The sequence below is a fragment of the Zootoca vivipara genome, chromosome 6 (assembly GCF_963506605.1).
Source record: "Zootoca vivipara chromosome 6, rZooViv1.1, whole genome shotgun sequence".
In the NCBI taxonomy this organism is placed as follows: domain Eukaryota; kingdom Metazoa; phylum Chordata; class Lepidosauria; order Squamata; family Lacertidae; genus Zootoca; species Zootoca vivipara.
This window is the reverse complement of record NC_083281.1, coordinates 14,135,176-14,160,259: the sequence shown is the minus strand read 5'-3', so window position 1 is coordinate 14,160,259 and position 25,084 is coordinate 14,135,176. Positions and strand designations below refer to the sequence as shown.

Sequence of the window (25,084 nt, the reverse complement as noted above, 5' to 3'; positions counted from 1 at the left end):
AACCCTTGTGTACCCCTCCCCATTTGTGACATGCTGGTGATGTCGTGATGATGTATCAGTGATGCCCCTCGAAGTGTATTCTGGGGGAAAGAGGGAAGTTTTGAAAGAGGATGTCACCCCATGCTCGGGGTTCTTACTCCTGGGGGAACCTGTTGTGCAACGATAAAGATCATGGTCTACTGACTGCTGTTTTGCTCCAGATGACTTGGCTGGAACTTCCTTCTTTTACTGATCACATGGACCCGCGAGGCACTTGCATCCCAACAAGCTGGGCTGTTGAGTAGTCTCTCACCCCAGAACTTTTCCTTAACACGAACAGTATTGAGTTTGTGGGTCAACCCAGAGTAGGACTAGCATGGGACACACCCCATTAGATGTAACCACCATGGGCTTTTCAAGTCCAGTCCTAGCCAAGAGACCCTCATGATGGTGGTCCCCAACCCACCTGCCATGACCAGGGACCCCCCACCTTGGCCTTACCTTCAACCCGTCCACCATGACCCGGTCGCCGAGCTTGAGGCCGAGGGAGATGAGCATGAGGTTGCCCGGGATGTTGTCATAGTTGGGCAGGGTGACTTTGGGGAGGTTGCAGCTCAGGGGCACGGCATCCAGCAGCAGCTGCTTCAGCTCCTTCGCTACCATGGCCGCCTCGGCTTTGTCCAGGGTCATGTCCATGGGGTCTGGGACGACGTCGGATGGCGCCTGGCCTTTGCTGTTCTGTTGGGAGAGAGCATTGTGCAGGGAGGTCATTGAGCTGGAGGTCATGGAGGGAAATCCTCCATGAACTGTAACCCACACACTACCAGATTTCACTGAGATGGGAGGCAAAATGTACAGGCACTGTTCTTCTATTTGTGTCTGTGTTAAAGACTAGATGGTTCCTCCAGCCTTTCAGTGTATTTCTCATTCTCTCTCTCTCTCTCTCCCCCCCCCCCACACACCCCGACATTCCTCAAATGAAAATAGGGACATCTCTCACTCTCTTCCTTTCCCCAAAAGGACCCTCCTCAACCCTCCATTTTTTGTCCCTCCTTCCCGCAGAGCATTTCCTATCAGCCGTCCAGAGTGGCTGGGGAAACCCAGCCAGATGGGTGGGTAATAATAATAATAATAATAATAATAATAATAATAATAATAATATCAGGATCAGAGCAAGTGCCACCACCGCTACACCAACAGGACACAGCACACAGGTCCTCCACCATCCTGAGAAAATTCCTTAATCCCAGTTTTCTTTTATTATTTGGTAGATTTGTGGGTTGTTGTTTTTTACAAAGTAATAATAATAAATAAATAAGAATAAAAATGTGCACTCCGCCACAGAGAGCATTCCATTGTCACTATCCAAACTCCCAAAATTTCAACACCTCTTGCGATGGTTTGATCCCTTTCCGGTTTAACACTACAAATTTTACAAACGCCTTCCATATCTCCTCAAAATCATTTCTCCTGCCTATTCCCCGCCTTACCTTAATGGCACATGTTAATTTATCATTACAGTACTGTAATAGCTATATCCCACACCTCTTTATACCATTCTTCCATTTTATATTCTGCTTGCCCCCTTCCACTTCCTAGCTATAATAATTCATGCAGCTGTCAATAAATTTGTGAGCAAGTCCTTCACAGCCTGAGAACCTTCTACCCTATCATAAGTTGATAACAATGCTACCTCTGGACCAGGCTTCAGAATATATTTTTTTGCTCTAGATGTTTTTTGCCTACATCTCCCATGATCCCTAGCTAGCAGGACCAGTGGTCAGGGATCATGGGAGTTGTAGGCCAAAAAAAATCTGGAGGGTTGAGTTTGCTGAGGCATGCTCTGGACTTTCAGTCAGCTTTTACCCAGTGATTTCTAGTTACAGGTAGGTAGCCGTGTTGGTCTGCCGTAGTCGAAACAAAATAATTAAAATTCCTTCCAGTAGCACCTTAGAGACCAACTAAGTTTGTCATTGGTATGAGCTTTTGTGTGCATGCACACTGTGTGTATCTGAAGAAGTGTGCATGCACACAAAAGCTCATACCAGTGATTTCTATTATCTCCTTAAACACCCCTTGCCAAAAAATTGTACATATTTACAAAAATGTATTTAGTAGATTTACAAAAGGAAAAACATGCCCCGATAAAAAAAATCTTAGAAGGGGGCAAGATTAGTGTCGGATGCACAAAGCATTTTATTTCTTAAAAAGTCAAGACTCCTTGTGCTCTGCTCCGCCTTTCTTCCTGCCCAGGGCTCTGCCTCCTCCTCAGAGCCAGTGGGCTACACAGGGCTGAGTCTCGGCAGCTGCAGCCTCCTTGCCCGCTCTCCAGCAGCTGCTACAAGCTGCCCAGGGAAGGAGACCAGCAGCAGCAGCCATGGGAAGGCTACGGGATGCTCCCTCACCGATGCTGCCACCAGCACCGCCATCGCTCGGGACAAGGACCAGCTCATCCTCCTTCCCGAGCTCGGTGTTTTTCTGCTTGAAGTGAAGCAAGATGCGCAGTCTCACACTGCCACCGGACCTGTTGCATCCGCTGCTGGAGGAGACATGCCGCTGCCATCAGCACTGATTTCAGGCAAGATTGCGGCAATTTGGGGGGATATCTCACCCCAAATGGACACAACCTTGCCCAAAATCAGTGCAGAAACCACCTGGGGGGTTTCCTGCCACCTGAAGCAGCAGCCTCCGCCTGCCTAATGGCTGGGCCCGCTCTGACTGCATGCATCCCACTCATTCATTCCACTTTGCGGGGGATTTTCTTCAATTAACCACAGCAGTTTAAGACAGCCTTGCTGGGTCACAGCCACAGCGGCTGCTGGGAGCCCACCATTGCCAAGTTCACCAGCTTATAAAGAGGCTTTCCTCTCCCCGCCTCTTAGCATTACACATGTGCGTAAATTAAGTCACATCATAAGCAAAATTGAAATCAGGTAACTAAGCAACAACCTTATCAGAAGAGCAAAAGTAACATTACAGGCATGGGTTTGTGTGAGAACAAGGCCACAGGTTCATCTATCTGTGTCAGCAAATTGCTCCTCGCTTCTCCACAGATATCCTGACTATTTTACAGCCTCCTTTCGCCCCAGATCCTCATCCTGTTAGCCACCCATCTGGAGGCGGTTGGAGGATGAATGGCGGCTAACGGATTGAGGTTGAATCCTGACAAGACAGAAGTACTGTTTTGGGGGGACAGGGGGCGGCTGGGTGTGGAGGACTCCCTGATCCTGAATGGGGTAACTATGCCCCTGAAGGACCAGGTGCGCATCCTGGGAGTCATTTTGGACTCACAGCTGTCCATGGAGGCATAGGTTAATTCTGTGTCCAGGGCAGCTGTCTACCAGCGCCATCTGCTATGCAGTATGAGACCCCACCTGCCTGTGGACTGTCTTGCCAGAGTGGTGCATGCTCTATTTATCTCCAGCTTGGACTACTGCAATGCACTCTACGTGGGGCTACCTTTGAAGGTGACCCAGAAACTACAACTAATCCAGAATGTGGCAGCTAGACTGCGGACTGAATGGCCGCCGAGACCACATAACACCGGTCCTGAAATACCTACATTGGCTCCCAGTACATTTCCGAGCTCAATTCAAAGTGTTGGTGCTGACCTTGAAAGCCCTAAATGGCCTCAAAGGTCCAGTAGACCTGAAGTAGCGTCTCCACCCCCACCGTCCAGCCCGGACACTGAGGTCCAGTTCCAAGGGCCTTCTGGTGGTTCCCTCACTGTGAGAAGTGAGGTTACAGGGAACCAGGCAGAGGGCCTTCTCGGTGGTGGCACCCGCCCTGTGGAACGCCCTCTCATCAGATGTCAAGGAAATAAACAACTATCTGACTTTTAGAAAACACCTGAAGGCAGCCTTGTTTAGGGAAGTTTTTAATGTTGGATGTTTCATCGTGTTTTTAATATTCTGTTGGGAGCCGCCCAGAGTGGCTGGGGAGGCCCAGCCGGACGGGTGGGGTATAAGTAATAAATAATAATTCATTACTACCACCACCATCAACAACATCAATATGTTTATCCACCACAGCTTCCCTTTCTTACCCTGACGGCCGGGTTGGCACCATGTTCCAGGAGACATTTCACGGCCCCAAGGCACAGGTTGGAAGCAGCAATGTGGAGGGCGGTTCCGTGGTTGAAGTCACTACACGTCGAGTTCAGAACTGAAGGGGGAAGGAATATACAGGTCGCGCAGGTATTAGAACCAACTTGCCACTGTTAGCATTTCGCACTTACTCGCAGCGATGAGCCAAACCATGTTTTAGTGAGAATGGGCAAGCGTGCAGGCAACCAGAGAGGAAACTGAGGCTGCTCCATCCCTCCTCCAGCTCTCCTTTCGCCATGTGTCCCAGAGCAAACCAAGCTTTGCCTTAGTCATCTTCAAACCTAGGCTCACAGTTTGTCTCCCCCAAACAAACCACGAGCGGCAAAGCAGGAACCACTGTGGTTACAGCTCATGGTTTGTTGGGAGAGACAAACCATAGCTTAGCTCCAAGTAGCCTGGCAGGAGGGAGACTGGGAGAAGGGTGAAATGGTCCCTCTTATCTCTTCATGCTTGCTCACTCTCACCAAGTCATAGTTTGGCTTAGTATTATGTGCAAACCAGGCCACAGCATGCGAGTCTGTTTATGCAACAAGGTCAAAGGAAGTGAAGGCCATGGCGAGCTACAGGAATTCCAGAAGGGTTGCTCTTATCTTACAGCAAAAATGAGTCTTGTGGCACCTTAAAGACTAACCAATTTACTTTGGTGTTAGCTTTCAGGAACGACAACCTGCTTCATCAGATGCATGAAGTGAGGTTCTGAAAATTATTTGTCTTTGCAGTTTGTTCTCCCAGCTTTGCGGTGCTGCCCTTGAAGACTGTTCAGAAACTACAACTGGCTCTGAACGTTGCAAATGAACCACAAACTTGAGTGGGTCCTTATCTTAAAATTTCTTCTCCGACTTCTGATTTGTTCCCACCTGGGTCCTATTGAAGGTTTGGGACCCTGTGCTCTCTCGATTAAAAACACTGCCAGGATCCAGCATACACCGGCTGTCTCCTCTCCTTGGCACAACCAATCTCCCACATCCAGGCTGGCAGCTACATTTTTGCAAACATTTTGAATCCCTGGCTGAGATTCACAAGCTTCTTCCTTATTACTGCTTTATAGCAGGTGCAGTCAACGCTGTACACTCCTGATCGTGGAATTGTAGAATTGTAGCGTTGGAAGGTACCCCCAAGGGTCATCTAGTCCAACCTCCTGCAATGTTGCGGACTACAACTCCCATCATCCCTGATCACGGACCACGCTGGCAAGGACTGAAGGGAGTTGGAGCCCACACTGACTTCCCCTGCTTTACAGTATTTCAGAGCTGAGTCTGCCCATTAAAAACACTTTTTAATAATAATAATAATAATAATAATAATAATAATAATAATAATAAGGAACACAACAACCGTCAGTGGATGGCTGGGAGTTCCTTACACGGTGTTGTGATTCTTGACAAAGAAGGTTGCCTAGGAGTGCCAACCCCCAGGAGATGAAGAGGAGACAGCAGCTGACTGCTTTTTTCTTTCTTTCTTTTTTGCAGCTGTTGCTGTGATGTTCAACATTATCAGTCAGAGCTTCTTAGGAAGGAGAGTCCAGTCCCAGCAGGGAATTAATCTGAGCCAACACCTCTGGCACTTTTCAAACCTCTCCTTAAAGAAGACTACTCGTTATTTATTTTGTGAATTTTTTACACCACTTGTGGGGCAAAAAAACCTCCAACGCGAACAGAACAATAAAATGATAGGCAAAAACAATTCAAAGCCTTCAAAGAATAAAAAAACAGCGATAAACTAAAACAGGGGTCAGCAAACTTTTTCAGCCGGGGGCCGGTCCACTGTCCCTTAGACCTTGTGGGGGGCCAGGCTATATTTTTGGGGGGAAAATATGAACAAATTCCTATGTCCCACAAATAACCCAGAGATGTATTTTAAATAAAAGGACACATTCTAATCATGTAAAAACATGCTGATTCCCGGACCGTCCTCGGGCCGGATTTAGAAGGCGATTGGGCCGCATCCGGCCCCCAGGCCTTTGTTTGGGGACCCCTGAACTAAAAAGCAATTAAAACGCACACCAACGTTCTATGTTACTTGGGTAGGCTTCGCCTAAACAAAGTTTTGTGGTTTTTTAGCAGGTGCTGAAAAGAATATAGCAAAGGAGCCTGCCTGGTGTCAATTGGCAGGGAGTTCCAAAGCGCAAGTCTTACAAATGCGGGAGGGGTATTATGTGACGCCGGTAATGGTGCCAGAGTTGGTGGGGGCATATAAGGGGTAAGGCGATCTGACAGGCATATTAATAGTTGCACCTTGAACTTGACCTACTGGCTCAAGAGCCAAAGGTGGGGAACCAGAAGAACAGGGCAGAGTAAGCTTCTGTCTGATCCAAACTTTCCCCACCCCAGTGCAAGGCGCAGAGTGGATTGCTAAGAGTAGACCTACTGAAATACATAGAACTCAAGTTGGATCCAAACATATCCAGATATCTATATATAGAATCATAGAATAATTGTAGAGTTGGAAGGGACCCTGAGGGTCATCCAGTCGGACCCCCTGTGATGCAGGAATACACAGCAGTCCCATATGGGGATTGAACCTGCAACCTTGGCGTTCTCAGCCTCAATTCCTACAAAGCTTGACTGGCAGGTGGTGATGATAGAATACGTACTTGGAACTTGCGAAAAATGACTGGGAGAATAAGAGGAAACTCAAACTTTTATTTATTTTGTCAGTGGGAGGCTGTTCTGTGTGGTTTAAAATAACGCCAATTTCAAAGTATGTAACGGAGGAGACCATTCAGGGTCTCCTGATAGGTGTGGTAAACCTGTTAACAACTGTTAACAACTGCAATTGGTCTTACAGGAAAAAGCAAGGGGGGAAAAAAACTTAAAACCATGGAGAGACCTGGTCTGAATAGAGACATTGGATTCTGATCTCATTATACAGGATAAAGCTATTTTTAGCCATCTCGCCCCTTGATTTTTCCTGCCAATCACCCATTCCCACCACCCTTCTGAGTAATACCGCTCCCCACCCTCTCACTACCAGTATATATAAGGGTCTGGTGACTTCTGTTTCAGTGCATCTGAAGAAGTGTGCATGCACACAAAAGCTCATACCAATGACAAACTTAGTTGGTCTCTAAGGTGCTACTGGAAGGATTTTTTTTATTTTGTTCCGACTACATCAGACCAACACGGCTACCTACCTGTAACTCAAACCAGAAAGCGTGTAAAGAATGGATAGCATTTATCTAAAACAATATTGTGAAAATGCAAATCCCCCGACAGGTCTAGATTGAATATTGAATATTAAGGAAAACTATGAATGTAGAATGGATATGTAACAGATAATAACAGGAAATGTGTAAAGGTTAAGAATATGGAGAAAGCACAACAAGGTGAATTGGAAGTCAAAATTGTGTGTGAGGTTAGACGATGTGTTGTTAGTTAATGTTTAGTTGTCTTTGTTTGTCTCTGTTATATGTAAATTGTTTTGCAATAAAGTTTTTTTTTTAATCAGCACCAGGCTCTAACCAATTAAGGCATCTATATCTATCTACTGTATTAAAAATTCCATATATAATGTATCTCTATCTATATCACCCATTAGATCCTGACTTGACTAAATTGAGAAAATGGCCTACACACAAACACACATCTCCTGCCATTTTCTTTAAAAGGGGACACTTTAAAAAGTCCATTTCTCTTTTTTCACCATTTAATCTAACCCAACACCGCAGCCCTGCTCAAAGTCCCGTCAAGGTAATCTCTGAGAAGAGGCACAGGAGATACAGGAAGTCCCGCCCTCTTCTGGGTAGGCTCCGCCCTTTTCTCCCCAACCCACCTTTTGGCTTGGAGGCCTTCAGCAGGATGCGGATGAGTTCCGGGACATCAAAGTAAGCCGCGTAGTGCAGGGCGTTCATGTTGGTCCAGCGGCTGCGCAGGGTCACATCCGCACCCAAAGCCAAGAGCTGGTTGGAGAGGCGCACAGCAGCGGCTGGGTCACCTGGGAAGGGGGAGAGGGAGGGAGGGCCACAGCGATAAACTGGATTACCCAAGAGGCAGACTGAGCACAAGCTTAGGGCAACAGCAAAGCAGGAGCACAAAAAATAATGCATAAATTCAAAAAAGAATTTGACATTTGCTTCTTAAATAAAAGTGTTAAAGCTGCTGCACGATGGGCGGGCGGGCCACCCAGCCTGGCCGTAGAGCCGGCCCTGATAACAATCTTTCCAGGTGCTCTACCTCTCTTTTGAACTGGAACCAGTGAAGGCGGTGAAGGTCCTGTGTGAGTGTCTGGAGGTGAGAAGCGAAGTTACAGGGAACCAGGCAGAGGGCCTTCTCGGTAGTGGTGCCCTCCCTGTGGAACGTCCTCCCACCAGATGTCAAAGAGAAAAGCAACTACCAGACTTTTAGAAGACATCTGAAGGCAGCCCTGTTTAGGGGAGCTTTTAATGTTTGACGGACTATTGTATTTTAATATTCTGTTGGAAGTCGCCCAGAGTGGCTGGGGAAACCCAGCCAGATGGGCGGGGTATAAATAATAATAATTTATTATTATTATTATTATTATTATTATTATTATTATTATTAGGTCCTCTAAAAGTCTAAATCCGGCCATGGATAAACCAAAAGCTTCTGTGATGTCAGAGACAGCTCAGCCAATCACCACCAGATACTTTTTCATCCATATGGTCAAATTCCTTAGTGCAGTGATGGCCAAACCTGGCCCTCCAGCTGTTTTGGAACTACAACTCCCACCATCCCTCGCTAACAGGGCCAGTGGTCAGGGATGATGGGAATTGTAGTCCCAAAACAGCTGGAGGGCCAAGTTTGGCCCTCATTGCCTTAGTGTGTTACAGTGCAGATATTGCTGTGAATGCAAAAATGACTAAAACCCACAGGCAGTTTTCAGGGAGTCAAATTAAAAGTGGGTTGAAAGACCAGGCGGGAGCATGGTTCTCCTGAGAGAGCTGGCAGGGCTCTGAGGCCCAGGAGAGACACCCAGCCGCCGCCCAGAAGAGAGTCTCACCGCCCCACTGGCTTGCTTACCGACACCATGGGCACCAGCCTTGCAGGCGTAATGGAGCAGTGTCATGTCTGTCAGCCCATCGCGGTCGTTGACGTGGCAGCCTCGCTTCAAGATCTGGAGAATGCAAGTCACCATTCAGAGGTGTAAACGGATCCGTCTCCCCTGCACCACCCACAACCGTTGATCTGCTGAGCATGCAAGGCTGGGTGTGGCCAATTATGAGTTTAACCTGGAAAGGGGCGCCTGAAGTCATCAAGCGCAACCCACCCTCTGCCAGCGACAAGAACCCCCACCTAAATTTGGAGCTGATCTGCAAGCACATCTAAAAGAGGGGCAGAGCATGTTTTTCAGCCCGGAAGCCTCATTCCCCAAGATATGACTTTCCTGGGGTCATGTGCCAGGGATCGGATGGGTGAAGGGCAGAAGCCAAGGGGATGTAAAAGGTAAAGGTAAAGGTACCCCTGAACATTAGGTCCAGTCGCAGCCAACTCTGGAGTTGCGCGCTCAACTTGCTCTATAGGCCGAGGGAGTCAGCATTTGTCCGCAGACAGCTTCTGGGTCACGTGGCCAGCATGACTAAGCCGCTTCTGGTGAACCAGAGCAGCGCACGGAAACACAGTTTACCTCCCCGCCAGAGCGGTACCTATTTATCTACTTGCACTTTGATGTGCTTTCGAACTGCTAGGTGGGCAGGAACAGGGACCGAGCAACGGGAGCTCGCCCCGTCGCGGGGATTCGAACCGCCGACCTTCTGATCGGCAAGCCCTAGGCTCAGTGGTTTAGACCACAGCGCCACCAGTGTCCCTAAAGTGTATGGGGCTAGAGGCAAAAGTTGGGCTGAGGCGTGGATATGATGCTTAACTTTGTACAGCAAGCTGTATTCCAGCCACAAAAAACCAGAGGCTTCTACACCTCCTTTCAGCCAAGGGAGAAACATTCTCACAGTTCAAAGATCCATTCCATCCAGTCGAAAGCCTTCACGAAGGGCTTGTTGCAGGGCCTGTGAAGGATGTGGCCAGGGGAGAGCAGGACAGGGGGCAGGTGGTCTCAGGAGGGTCCCATAGGCCAAACGGCAAAGAAAGGGAGGCCATATTTGGCCCCTGAGGCTCCCCACCTGTGATCTAAAAAAAACCTCAGCTCTCTTACACACATCCCCCAACAATATAGCACCTATTGCACATTATATTATGAGGAATGGATGGGGGGTCTCCATGCTGCTCCCTTTCGGTTAACTGACTGCAGCTGGGAGCTCCGGGCCTCCCCCCTTCACCTCTTGGCCCCTAGATATAGACCTGCAAGGGGGGGTGCCAGCGTTTGCAGAAACTACCCCACCCGCACGACAGGGCCATTTTAGTGGTGGTCCCTTGGTTGTGGAATATGCGCCCTAGCAAGGAGCAGCACAGCAGGGCACACCCAGGTTCCAACGCCACCCTCCTCCTCCTCCACTCGGCCCACGATCCCCCAAGAGACAGCCATCACTCGCCTCACTGCCAATGATATCGATCTTGTGTTGCACTTGGGGAACCCACTGGCGGATGATGGCAAACAACTCCGGGACGGTGGTGATGGGGTCGTAGAGGATTTCTTGACATGCCGGGTCGTTTGGGTCGAAGAAAGTGAAAGCTGCAGAGGACAGGAAGGTAAAATGGCGGAAGGGGAACCGGCCCAAGGAAATGAAAAACAAAAGTGGCTTTTCAAAAGTTAAAAGATCACCTCACCCTTACGTACCCCACCAGAGGTCCCTGTCAGTCCTACAATTCTATGAACACCACTTGCTGGAAACTGCAGGAGGGGAAATGCTTTTGTGCTCAGGTCTTGCTTGTGGGATTCCCATATGGGTATCTGCAGGCATAGGCAAACTCCGGCCCTCCAGATGTTTGGGACTACAACTCCCATCATCCCTAGCTAACAGGGCTAATGGTCAGGGATGATGGGAACTGTAGTCCCAAACATCTGGAGGGCCGGAGTTTGCCTATGCCTGGGTATCTGGTTGGCCCTTGTGATAACAGGATGCTGGAATAGATGGGCCATTGGCCTGATCCAGACTCCTCTTATGTTCTTACCCTTATAGAACTGGCAGGCCTGATGTTCTAGTTTCTCTACTTTCATACTTTCTTAAGCCTTTTTTAAAAAAACTAAATAACCACATTATTTTCACTACTATGCTTCTGGATAATTGAAGAGCCCATAATCTGCTCTTTCAAAGCTTTCCTAAGCTTGTACTGTAAGCATAATCGTAGAGGAGTGTATTTCACAAATAAAACTATTGCCATGTTATCCTGTCTCTCCTCCCACCTAAAAAAAGAGACACTGATCCCGTTTTTTAAATAACTAAAAGTTGTGCTTCTCTCCCTCTCACCTTCTCTCAGACAAAAAAGAGAAAGAAGAAAGAAAAGTTTCTTATTTATGCATAGTCAATTTATGGGAACAGCAGCCTGCAAGGAGAGATTCTGTACGTTCAGTGACTCATCGCTTCTGCTTGTACTCCTGAGTCACTACCAAAGCAGTATTATTTTAGAAACAGGTCATCTGCCCGTTTGGCTCTCTCTGCCAACGTCAGCCGAGCCCAGTTCCGTATTATGTACATATTGAAAGATTTTGGGTATTCATTAGGTCTGCAGGCTTGGAGCCAGGGGGAGCCAACCTGGTATCAATATTATTGCAAGTTTATTAATCCTGCAGTCGTCTCAAGGCGATGTACAATCAAAGCTGCAAAAAGCAGTTAAAAACACACACACACACACACACACACACACAGAGAGAGAGAGAGAGAGAGAGAGAGAGAGAGAGAGAGAGAGAGAGAGAGAGAGAGAGAGAGAGATCTGGGAGGCTTTGACCGTGATAGGAAGGAAACAGGATGGGAGGACAATCAAAGGGAGGGCAATCAAAGGTTATCATATGTGGTGGCAATGTAAAATTATTACAAAGGCCTGGGAGAAGATATATAAAAATTGGAAAGGAATGTGGAAAATGACTGTTGATAAAAAAAAAAATATGACACTGAGATGTACAGGCTTTGATGGACTTATTGAACGGAAGACTTTGTTCCTGTACCCAAGAGTAGACCTCAGGCCAAGGAAGAAGCCTCCGCTGAAGAAGATCATAGAGTCATAGAATCATAGAGTTGGAAGAGACCACAAGGGCCATCCAGTCCAACCCCCTGCCAAGCAGGAAACACCATCAAAGCATTCTTGACATATGCCTGTCAAGCCTCTGCTTAAAGACCTCCAAAGAAGGAGATAACAAGATAACAAGAAGATTGGTAAAATAAACTATTGAACTATGCGGGACAAATTTTTTAATTTGAAACCCAAGAAAGAAAGGACTTCGACATTTTCATTTTTTTCTTCGTTTCTTTTTCATCTTAGGGGATAAACGATTGCGTATTCTTCATAAGCTTTGTGTATAGATTCTGAAATACACTCAGGGTCAAGTAGTAATTTCGGTGTTATGTACTAAGCTTGGATCCTAGAACAGATTCTCCTCATATTAGGAAAACTTCTACATGTCACTTGCAATAAGATGAAGAAGATTTCAAATCGAAACAGTAAGAAAATAAGGGTTTAAGAACGTGCGTGGGAAAAGTATTAAATAATGAAACCAAGAGGGGGAGGGGAGGGAAGTCAGTCAAAACTATTGTTTTAAAAATTTGTTGTAGATGTTTTGGTTTGTTTTAATTGGAAAGTGGATAAAAAGTTATGCAATAAAACAACAACAACAACAACAACAACAACAACCCAAAAAGCCAAGACATTAAAAAAACCTGAAAAATACTAAAACAATACAAAATAAACTGGGCCAGGACCCACTGATCTAGCTGGGGAAGCCTAGCAGATCAAAAGTGTATTCGGTTGTTCTGGCAAAGTGCAGATAGTTGGGGCCTGCCTGTCATAATACAGTATAACCAGTGAAGGTCCTGTGTAAGTGCCTGGAGGCGGTTGGAGGATGGATGGCGGCTAACGGATTGAGGTTGAATGCTGACAAGACAGAAGTACTGTTTTGGGGGGACAGGGGGCGGGCAGGTGTGGAGGACTCCCTGATCCTGAATGGGGTAACTGTGCCCCTGAAGGACCAGGTGCGCAGCCTGGGAGTCATTTTGGACTCACAGCTGTCCATGGAGGTGCAGGTCCATATTGTGTCCAGGGCAGCTGTCTACCAGCACCATCTGCTATGCAGTATGAGACCCCACCTGCCTGTGGACTGTCTTGCCAGAGTGGTGCATGCTCTGGTTATCTCCCGCTTGGACTACTGCAATGTGCTTTATGTCGGGATACCTTTGAAGGTCACCCGGAAACTGCAATTAATCCAGAATGCAGCAGCTAGACTGGGGACTTGGAGTAGCCGCCGAGACCCTATAACACCGGTCCTGAGAGATCTACATTGGCTCCCAAACTCTGAGCAAAATTCAAAGTGTTGGTGCTGACCTTTAAAGCCCTAAACGGCCTCGGCCCAGTATACCTGAAGGAGCATCACCCCCCCCCCATCGTTCAGCCCAGACACTGAGGTCCAGCTCCGAGGGCCTTCTGGCAGTTCCCTCATTGCGAGAAGTGAGGTTACAGGGAACCAGGCACAGGGCCTTCTCGGTAGTGGCACCCACCCTGTGGAACGCCCTCCCATCAGATGTCAAGGAAATAAGCAGCTATCCTATTTTTAAAAGACATCTGAAGGCATCCCTGTTTAGGGAAGTTTTAAATATTTAATGCTGTATTGTTTTTAACACTCGATTGGGAGCCGCCCAGAGTGGCTTGGGAAACTCAGCCAGATGGGCGGGGTATAAATAATAAATTATTATTATAAATTATTATAATATCTTGACAAGAATGCTATTTCACAGAATAGGGGCAGCTAAATTAAAAGCCCCCCTCCATGTTATGACAGAGCAGGTTTCTGAGATATTGGCTGGGGTTGATGGGAATCGGTAGCCCACAATTATCTGGAGGGCATTGGCTATCCCTGCAATTCATCCCTGTATGATATAAACCAACTGTATAAATTCAATCTGCCTTTGTGCTTAGCTCATTGAAATGAACAGGAGCTGCAGGAGCAGAGCAGGGTCCAATTTATATCAAGGCCCTTCTTGACCGGATGAATGCACTGCAGTCTATTAATCACCTGCCCTTTTGCTGATTAACCAATTCAATTTAATCAGCACACTATTCCCAAACTCGATAATGCAGGTTTCTTGAAGGGAGCTCTTCCTTCAGTACTGAAGCATAGGATAATTTATGGTTTAATCAACAAAGCTATGATACACAGTGCAAGAAACAAGGCCATGGATATGTGTGTATATATATATTTCATAGGAAAATAACACCTCAAAACCAAACAATTTAAATAAAATGTACAAACTCCCAAAAACTGTGAAGCTGATTTGCAGCCCCATTGATTAAAATATGCCTTCACTGATTACATATGGATTCTGTCCCTTAATCAAACTGAAGATTTAGTTGGTTGTGGCTGCAGTCCTAACCATGTCTGTAGGGACTGGCTGCTAGTGACCTACTGGGCCAAATCCACAGTATTAATGGTAGCAAATAAAGTCCTAAATTGCTCGAGACCCAAAGAGTGCCTTCTTAATACCCACAGCAGGTGAGGCCTTAGCGGTGCTGCCGCCGTTGGGGATCTCCTGGTTGCCACTGCCCCCATGACAGGGGCTTTTCAGTGGTGGCTCCCTGGTTGTGGCATGCCCTCCCTAGCAAGGTGTGTCTGCCTCTATCACTAAATTTATATACAGTACCTTCATCCAAGGATCAGGGCGGTGTGCATTATAAAAACATAACAAAATAACAAACGAAACTATAACACACTAACACAGTTTAAAAGGCCATAGGTTGTTTAAGGCAGGCATCCCCAAACTGCGGCCCTCCAGATGTTTTGGCCTACAACTCCCATGATCCCTAGCTAACAGGACCAGTGGTCAGGGATGATGGGAACTGTAGTCCAAAACATCTGGAGGGTCAAAGTTTGGGGATGCCTGGTTTAAGGCCTTGGAGAAGAGCAGTGATTTCACCTGGCACCTAACAGGAGTATTTTCAATAGGAGAGCATCCCACAAACAGGGAGCCACCACAAAAAGGGCCCTGTTCTGTTCTCATATTAAGAAAGGCCTCAGATTGCGATCACGGGGTCAGGACTGGTTCATATGGGAGGGGAGATATGGGGGACGGAGGGTTCTTTGAGGTGTTGTGGTCCTGAGCCGTTTAAGGCTTTATAGATCAAAACCAGCACTGTTAATGGGGCCTGGAAACTAATTGGCAGCCACTGCAGTCAGGCTAGGATCGGTGTGATATTTTCAAACCTTCTTGCCCCGATGAGCAACCTGCCCACCATCTTCTGCCCCTCTGAATTTTCTGAACCGTCTTCAGAGGCAGCCCCACGTATAATATGCTGCAGTAATCTATCCTAGATGCTACCAGAGCATAAACGACAGATGTTGAATTCTCCCTGTCCAGAACTGGGCCGAAGCTGATGGAACGCACTCCCTCAGTATTAACTTGAAAACATTCCTGTTTATTCAGCCATTTTGGTGGCTGAAGAATTCTGCTCCCGGCAGCCCTGGCAGGATGAAATAACGTTTTCAACAACGTTTTTCAACTGTAATTGCTTTTAGATGTTTTCCACTGTGGTTGCGTTCACCGTGTTTTAACTGTTTAGTTTTTGCATTTGAGGTACTCTGAGGCAAATTCAACCGATCAATCAACCAGGGTGATACGAGCGGCTAAGGGGATCGGCGAGGGCTTTGCACGGGCGCAATGTATTGCGAGGGACCCGCCTCTGTGTCAGGAAGGGGAAGAAGCACATTTGAAGCAGCTCTTGTTCTCTTCCCTTGCAGTCCAGAGGAAACCTACAATGGGCCTTTGCCGTCTCCAGGGCAACCTCCAGAAAGCCTCCACAACTGCTCCCTTGTCCCTTCCTCAGCCTCTGGTGGACTGAAGCGGCCCTCAGTCGTGCCCAGGGTTTTCAATTCCCCTTCTCCTCTGCAGCGATTTGCTCTCCCTTGCCCCAGCCCTCCTCAACTCGCTCGTTTATGGCTTTTCTCCACGGGCAGCACCAAAAATGGAATACCAAAAAAAAGCCTGTTGAGCTGAGGCCTGGCAGGCGCCGGAGGCACCAGGCTAACTGCACACCCCACAACCGTTGCATATTCGTATCTGGCCATCCCCAAATGCTTACATTCTTTGCTTCTCCCCGGGGTTCGGCCTCAGAACCTGCCACACCCACACCCACACACCCAAGCACGTGCCATGATGAATCATGCCAACACGCCAAGGCTGGTTTTAGGGGCCAGAGTAACCCCTTGGGGTGCCACCCTCTCATCTAGAACCAGTACAAACAGCTGATTTTCGCAGCTAGACCCTGACCTCCATACAGGAACAACAGATTATTGTTCTTAATTTGTGGGGGACAAATTAAAATGATGAGGCCCTAAGCTGCTGAAGGCAATGGGGCCCTTTATATGTCCAGCTGTCCTTTGTCAAAAACAAATTGTCGCTGTTTTTTTTTTGTGTTGAATATATGCTAGATGGTAATTGATGGACCTAATAGGTATCTAAAGCCATTTGCACATGTTGCCATGCAACCAGTCTATGCAGAATATAGGCACCCTATATATATAGAAAGGAGCAAACCAGTGATATTTGAGGGAGCAAGCTACCGTAGCAGGCTAGCAGCCGACACAACACACGGTTGATGTATGTAGGTTTTATTTCATTTGTGTTTTTTTATTATTATATTTTAGAAATGTACATCCAGTTGTTGTTCTGTCCTTTAAATTTTTTGGGGGGGCCCAAGAGAGTGGGGTCCTGAGCTGCTTATGCATAAATCCGGCCCTGGTGGGGGAATTTATGCTTATTAAGTATCTGTGTCCACTTGGCTATTTTTGCTTTTAATAATAAGAGGTTTGGATGAAAAGAGTTTCGGGGATTCTGTATACAGATATGTTTTTTCCCGCTCACATCCTGGAACGTTCTGGAGCTGGTCACAGGACCTCCCAGACTTTCTGAGAACTACGTTTTCTTCCACCATTCTGTAATGTTCTCAATTATATTTTATTGTGGGATGTTGAAAGCCTACGTGTGTCATTCCTAATCAATGGAGGAGGGTGTTTGTGTGAAGCTGGTTCTTGCCTAGTGCGTTGTACATCCATTTGTGATTAAATCTGACAAGACCTCTGATCTTCCCCTTGCGTTTCCGCATTAAGTTCCTTAAATACGCGCTGAAACTTTACTTTCTCTATGTTTTTTTTACTTACTATAAATTTCACTGTATTTTATATTAACATTATCCTACTTACACACCTAGGGACACTGGTGGCGCTGTGGGTTAAACCACAGAGCCTAGGGCTTGCCGATCAGAAGGTTGGCGGTTTGAATCCCTGTGACGGGGTGAGCTCCTGTTGCTCGGTCCCAGCTCCTGCCCACCTAGCAGTTTGAAAGCACATCAAAGTGCAAGTAGATAAATAGGTACCGCTCTGGCAGGAAGGTAAACGGCGTTTCCGTGTGCTGCTCTGGTTCGCCAGCAGCGGCTTAGTCATGCTGGCCACATGACCTGGAAGCTGTCTGTGGACAAACGCCAGCTCCCTCAGCCAGTAAAGTGAGATGAGCACCACAATCCCAGTCGTCTGCGACTGGATCTAATGGTCAGGGGTCCCTTTACCTTACTTACACACCGAAGCTCAATCAAGACCTGCCAACAGACTGATCTTTTACATATACTCTGTATATATCCCATTCTGTGATAAATTTTTCACCTGTAACGTCTCTTAACCTTGCTGATAATCTCACCAGTTCGGCATACTTTCTTATCCTGTTTTGCCAGTCTAATTTAGATGGGATATCCTCTCCATTCCAGCCTTTTGCGATTAGAATTCTGGCAACAGGTAGGTAGGCGTGTCGGTCTGCCACAGTCGAAACAAACAAACAAACAAAATTCTGCCAGTAGCACCTTAGAGACCAACTAAGTTACCAATGACAAATACCAATGACAAACTTAGTTGGTCTCTAAGGTGCTACTGGAAGAAAAAGAATTCCGGCAGCAACTGAAACATACATAAAGACTCTCCTGAACTTTTTGGGGATTTCATTACCCATAATTCCTAGCAGGAAGGTTTTAGGATTTTTAGAGAAGGAGCATTTGAACATTTTTTGCCTGTTTCTCTCATGTTGCAGATAAACAAGTGGTTGGTAGGACTGCGTATATTCTATGATAAATAAAGGCCTAGAATTCTGCACATTAGGAGCACTCTGAATAAACAATCTCTTTGTTCTCTCCTGCTTTGTTTTGCCCTTGGTTTTCTTTTAACTAACTTTTAGCAGGCAAGCAAACAAAAGTTGTAAACAACAATACATCATGTAGGGCCCTGCACTTTCGAACTTAACAAGGGTGATTAAAAATAATATCCTTATAAATGTCCCCCCCCCTCCATCCCAGTTCAATCAGCTTTCATCCTGATTTATTTTCAGAGAGATTAGATGCCGTTGGCCATTTCATGAACATTCATTTTTTATTTGTTGGCAAGAAGGTTGTATGACGTTGCACTGAAGCGAGTGTGCTATCCCTCACTTTCCTTATCACAAAAAAAGCCTGGTCTCTGGGAGAAAGCAGGTTTGTATTACTGTTTTTTTTTTATTATTCTGTCAATGACGTTTTTTTAAAAGCAATTTTCAACCCTTGCAGATTCAAAGAGAGGGATTAAAAAGCAGGGCTGGGATGTCTGTGAACTCCCATCAGCTCCATACAGCATTGCCAACTGTCAGGCATGATGAGAGGTGGGTCACCCGCTGCATTTGGGCAGGGGGCGGGGGCACAAGTTAGCCACCCCTTGCTTAAAGGAAAGTGACGAGCTTTCCAAAGAAGGAAAAGCGTTTGAAGAGATTGGAGATTCTGTCCTGCACTGATCATTACCCCTGCACAGGAAAACAATAAACTATGCAAACTTAGGAAACAGATGCAAATCTGCTAAATCAACACAGGTCGCAAAACTCTGCATTTCTTGGTGCGAAACTTATGCGGTTGCCTTTTATCAGGTTAGACTCTTTGCCTGTCATCTGCTTTAGTACTGCTTACTCTCCCTGGCCGTGGCTTTTCAGAGTGGGTCTTCCTTACACACACACCCCAACCTGACATTGCTTGATGGAGATGCCTGAGAGCCAACCTGAGGCCTTCTGCATGCAAAGCAGCTGCTCTGCATTAAGGCGCTACCCCCCCTCCCCCACAACCTTGTTTCCTCTACATGCAAAGCACATGCAGCCCTGAGCACAGCGGAAGAAATTGCTTTGAAGCATCCCACGCAGTGCCGGATTTACATGCAAGCCTATCTACAGCAACAGTGTTTTCTGTTGTGTAGGCTCCTATGATGTAAGTCATGGGCCCCGCCTGCTCCCTAAAATATCCCCGGTTTGCTCCTTTCTATATATAGGGTGCCTACATTCTGCTATTTATAATTATTAGTAGTTTGCATCATATATTTACACCTCTTATTATTTTATGTTATAGCAAGTTTCTAGAGACTAGGTTGTGAGTCTTTGTAAATTGTGTTTCTAAAGGAACTCTTGTTATTGCCAAATGCCAATGGGTTTGATTTATTAAGTTGGTTATGAATAAAAAATCATTTTAAGTTAGAGCTTAATAATTATTTCACTATTAATATACTTTTTCTTCATGGTATTTCACTATTAATATACAGCGGTACCTCAGGTTGCAGACCCGATCTGTTCCGGGGTGCCATTCACACCCCGAAAAGTCTGCAACCTGAGTGGTGCTTTTGCGCATGCGCAAAAGCGCAATAGAACGGTTCTGCACATGCGCATGCGGCGAAACCCAGAAGTAACCACTTCCAGGTCTGTTGCGTTCGTAACATGAAAAAATGCAACCCGCAGCGGACGCAACACGAGGTATGACTGTACTTCTTAATTGTATTTCAGTTCAACAATTACTTTGGTAAAATACATATTTTGTGATGTGCAAATGGCTTTGGATACCTATGAGGTCCATAAATTACCATCTAGCATATATTCAACACAAAAAACAGCAACCATTTGTTGTTGACAAAGGACAGCTGGACATATAAAGGGCCCCACTACCTTCAGTGGCTTAGGGCCTCATCAAACCTCAATCCGGCCCTGATCCCATGCAACCACTTGGGTCCTCCTGTCCAGTATTGCCACAAACATAATTTGTGACCCATTGACCGCCCACCTCCTGCCTTATCAGAATATGCACAAACTGGACTGAGAATGCGAGAGGCCCCTGCCACTCTTTCCAGCTTGCAAATGATGGAATTCAACGAATGGACTCACCATAATCTTTGGGGAGTGGGGCTGGGGCAGAAGGGTGGACCATTGCTTTCTTCCTCCGCTCCAAGACAGGACTCTGGAATTCCAGGGGGTGGTGTTCCTCCTCAGGAGGGAGTTCCGTCGAGTCTTCTTTGGTCATGGTTCCTGGAAGTTTTTTTCCTCTGTTAAAGAGAAGCAGGGGAGAACAGGAATGGAGCTGAACAGCAGAATTTGAAACCTCCAAATATATGAACCTATCTTAGGCCAGTCTCATGATCTTCACACTGTGCTAACATGGCCTTTAGACTGTCATAGAGCATGGGGTTGTGGGTTCGAGTCCCACACTGGGTAAAAGACTCCTGCATTTCAGGGGGTTGGACTGGATGTCCCTTGGGTCCCCTCCACCTCCACAATTATTCTATGATTCTATGAAAAGCATTATTACTTGGTCAGTTAGCCCTGGCGATGCTAACTTTATGTTACATTTATGTTGTACTTCATTCTTATTATTAGGCAGACACCTTAATGAAAGGGTGCAAGCATTGCTTTTTTTCCTGGGGGGATGCAGGGGGACGCATCCCCCTCAACATTTTGTGAATCTAAGTTTGGCCTCATTGAGGGACAGTATTTCAATATGAGTAGGGAAATGAGAGCCCCCCTAAACATTATTATTTTTTAGGAAAAAAGCACTGGGTACAAGTATTTATTTAGCAGTGCGGCGGCAGATTTGACCTGTGAGCCATTCCAGATTTGAGATGATAAGGAACAGGAGAGAGGCCTGCCCCATAGCACCTGAGCTGTCGCAGCAAAACAGCACCGCAAATCCTATTTTGATCTAGAACCATAAAAAGTCTGGTTGGGAGTTTGTTAAAAGGGAGATATTAAAAGCACAACTTCAGGCAATACCAATGAGACGGAAACATGGAAGGTGCCTAAAGAAGCCAGGCTGGCTATCTAAAGAACTTTTGACTGAGTTAAGATTTAAAAGGGATATGTACAAAAAATGGAAAAGGGGGGAAATCTCCAGAGAGGAATTCAAACATATAGCCAGCACGTGTAGAGACAAAGTCAGAAAAGCTAAAGCACAGAATGAACTCAGGCTCGCTAGAGAGGTTAAAAGCAACAAAAAGGGCTTTTATGGGTATGTCCGTAGCAAAAGGAAAAACAAGGAAACAGTGGGGTCACTCAGAGGAGAAGATGGTGAAATGCAAACAGGGGACAGAGAAAGGGCAGAACTCCTCAATGCCTTCTTTGCCTCAGTCTTCTCCAAGAAAGAAAACAACGCCCGACCTGAAGAATATGGAGCAGATGATTCAGCAGGGGAAACACAGCCCAGAATAAGTAAGGAGGTAGTACAAGAATACTTGGCTAGTTTAGATGTATTCAAGTCTCCAGGGCCAGATGAACTACATCCAAGAGTATTAAAAGAACTGGCAGAGGTGATTTCAGAACCACTGGCAATAATCTTTGAAAATTCCTGGAGAACAGGCGAAGTTCCAGCAGACTGGAGGAGGGCAAATGTTGTCCCTATTTTCAAAAAGGGGAAAAGAGAGGACCCAAACAATTACCGCCCAGTCAGCCTGACATCAATACCAGGAAAGATTCTAGAGCAGATCATTAAGCAAACAGTCTGTGAGCACCTAGAAAGAAACTCTGTGATCACTAAAAGTCAGCATGGGTTCCTGAAAAATAAGTCATGTCAGACTAATCTGATCTCATTTTTTGACAGAATTACAAGCCTGGTAGATGAAGGGAACGCTGTGGATGTAGCCTATCTTGATTTCAGCAAGGCCTTTGACAAGGTGCCCCATGATATTCTTGTAAAGAAGCTGGTAAAATGTGGGCTAGACAATGCTACCATTCAGTGGATTTGTAACTGGCTTACTGACCGAACCCAAAGGGTGCTCATCAATGGCTCCTCCTCATCCTGGAGAGTAGTGACTAGTGGGGTGCCACAGGGTTCTGTCTTGGGCCCAGTCTTGTTCAAAATCTTTATCAATGACTTGGATGATGGGCTTGAGGGCATCCTGAGCAGGTTTGCAGATGACACCAAATTGGGAGGGGTGGCTAACACCCCAGAGGACAGGATCACACTTCAGAATGACCTTAACAGATTAGACAACTGGGCCAAAGCAAACAAGATGAATTTTAACAAGGAGAAATGTAAAGTACTACACTTGGGCAAAAAAAATGAAAGGCACAAATACAGGATGGGAGACACCTGGCTTGAGAGCAGTACATGTGAAAAGGATCTAGGAGTCTTGGTAGACCACAAACTTGACATGAGTCAGCAGTGTGATGCAGCAGCTAAAAAAGCCAATGCAATTCTGGGCTGCATCAATAGGAGTATAGCATCTAGATCAAGGGAAGTAATAGTACCACTGTATTCTGCTCTGGTCAGACCTCACCTGGAGTACTGTGTCCAGTTCTGGGCACCACAGTTCAAGAAGGATACTGATAAGTTGGAACGTGTCCAGAAGAGGGCAACCAAAATGGTCAAAGGCCTGGAAACGATGCCTTATGAGGAACGGCTTAGGGAGCTGGGTATGTTTAGCCTGGAGAAGAGAAGGTTAAGGGGTGATATGATAACCATGTTCAAATATATAAAAGGATGTCATATAGAGGAGGGAGAAAGGTTGTTTTCTGCTGCTCCAGAGAAGCGGACACGGAGCAACGGATTCAAACTACAAGAAAGAAAATTCCACCTAAACATTAGGAAGAACTTCCTGACAGTAAGAGCTGTTCGGCAGTGGAATTTGCTGCCAAGGAGTGTGGTGGAGTCTCCTTCTTTGGAGGTCTTTAAGCAGAGGCTTGACAGCCATCTGTCAGGAATGCTTTGATGGTGTTTCCTGCTTGGCAGGGGGTTGGACTGGATGGCCCTTGTGGTCTCTTCCAACTCTATGATTCTATGATTCTAAGTCCTGCGGCAGCTTCAAGACTTTTGTGGTGTACGATTTCCCAGGTTGAGCCCATCAGGTGCAGCCTGGGGTTTTGCCCACGAAAGCTTGTGCCACAATAGAGCGGACAGGAACAGATTAACGCGGCTATACCTCTGAAATTCATTGTACGCTTCAGAACTCTGTGTTGGAAGACTCAACCCATTTCTGTGACTGTCATATCGAGGCTCTAGGCATATCTTCAATCCAGTCATTAAAGGGAGCCGCAAACTTGCTACATGTGAGCAAGTTGTGTACAAACGTAGACTTGCCATGGACAAATTTAATGATATTTGGAATTGATTTTTATAAATACCATATTAGATTAAGGTCTGGTTAACTACAACAATTCCCCCCCCCTTTGTGTACTGTACGCAATATCTTTTTTCTGTTATGTTTTTTCCCCCATGGGTACTATTTCTTCTTTTTTCTTCTTTTTGTGTCTTATCTTACTCTGTGCACTTGTATTTTTGTACTTTTTATTTTTCAATAAAGAATATTAAAAAATAATAATCAAGCTCTAAGCAGGCTCTTGTCTTTTTAACAACTGGGGATTTTGTAAAATTCATGTTCCTCTTCTTTCAAAAGGCACATTGGTGTTATTGATGTTGATAAGGATAACGATGATGTGCTCAGAATCTGTTTAAGGTGCTTAGTCACAATTTAGAAACCAGATCGGCCCTGCCTGCAGGTTGACAGTCTAAGCACGTTTAAAACACGTTTGGAGCACGTTATTTGCCTCAAAGAATTCTGGGCACTGTGGTTTAACCCTCACAGCATTAAAGCTCCTAGCAAGCCTTAACGAACGAGAGTGCCCAGAATTCTTTGAGGGAAAGAAGGTTGTTTAAATGTGCTTTAAAGTTATAGAGTGTACACAGCCTAAGACTGGCAAAATTTTCAGTTAAGGGGCTGCTTGATTTGGCAGCTCTTAACTAGAGATATAAAACTGTGTACCCAAATACTGACTAGGATACACAAACGTAATATCACATCCTTTTACAACACAGCTTTCAGGATCTCTGGTTCCATATGGAATGTCCAATGGGGACTTTGAATTCCCTAAAATTGACTGCACTCTTGCAAAACTGCTATTCCCCAAGCCTCCTTTGGAATGCCATGATGCTTGTTGGCATTAAGAAACAACTCTGTGTGTTTGGATGTGTATCCAGAAGTAGAAATGGGAGCAAGTGTTCCTTTCTGAGCACAAAGAGCTGTCGGGAAGAATCAATGGATGGCATAGGAAATAACGTCAATCATTTTTCGGCGCGTCCAGATGGGGGCTTAATATTGTAAACAGATCGTTCAGATATCGCAGATGCTTCTCTGGCAACAGGTTTTGTATTAACTTATCAAGTATTCCCCAGAAAGGGTCAATCCTGATTAAATTTGTGTGGGCAGGGTGGGAGGGAGGTTATGGACTGGCATGTAGATGCCAAGGATGCTGTGCAGACTCTGCAAAAAATGTCCACACACGAGGAGCATCCATCGCACAATAAATACATGCCCAGAAGCACCCTTTATTTGCCATGGATTTTTTAAAAAATCCCTCTCTTTAAGGGTTTGGCTGCATGTGGCTTGGGTATCTTCCTGGGTTTCACAGATTAAAACAGAGACACATTTGTGTACTGGTAATTCTCATTCAACTCCCCGTGCCCTCCCTTCCACCTTTTTTTATTTGTTTGATTTAATGATTACCTATATACCTTTCCTCCAAGGAGCTTACAGTACCTACATACACGGTCCTTCCCCTCCCCATTTTATTTTCACACAACTCCCCTGTGAGGTAGGATAGGCTGAGAGACAGTACCTGGCCCAAGGATCAGCCAGTGAGC

At 46.0% G+C, this 25,084-nt stretch overlaps 1 protein-coding gene across 1 annotated transcript in view; it reads right to left on the bottom strand.

Moving 5' to 3' along the window:
- CLIP3 (CAP-Gly domain containing linker protein 3) overlaps nucleotides 1-25,084 on the bottom strand; it is a 36,846-nt gene that overhangs the window by 10,306 nt on the left and 1,456 nt on the right. Inside the window, exons 2-7 of the mRNA XM_035119143.2 lie at nucleotides 20,341-20,498; nucleotides 10,528-10,667; nucleotides 9,065-9,158; nucleotides 7,857-8,018; nucleotides 4,025-4,143; nucleotides 481-717 (exon numbers count right to left, since the gene is read on the bottom strand). Of these exons, the coding sequence (XP_034975034.1) occupies nucleotides 481-717; nucleotides 4,025-4,143; nucleotides 7,857-8,018; nucleotides 9,065-9,158; nucleotides 10,528-10,667; nucleotides 20,341-20,476 (888 nt within the window). The 5' untranslated portion in view covers nucleotides 20,477-20,498. The remainder of the gene's footprint in view (nucleotides 1-480; nucleotides 718-4,024; nucleotides 4,144-7,856; nucleotides 8,019-9,064; nucleotides 9,159-10,527; nucleotides 10,668-20,340; nucleotides 20,499-25,084) is intronic.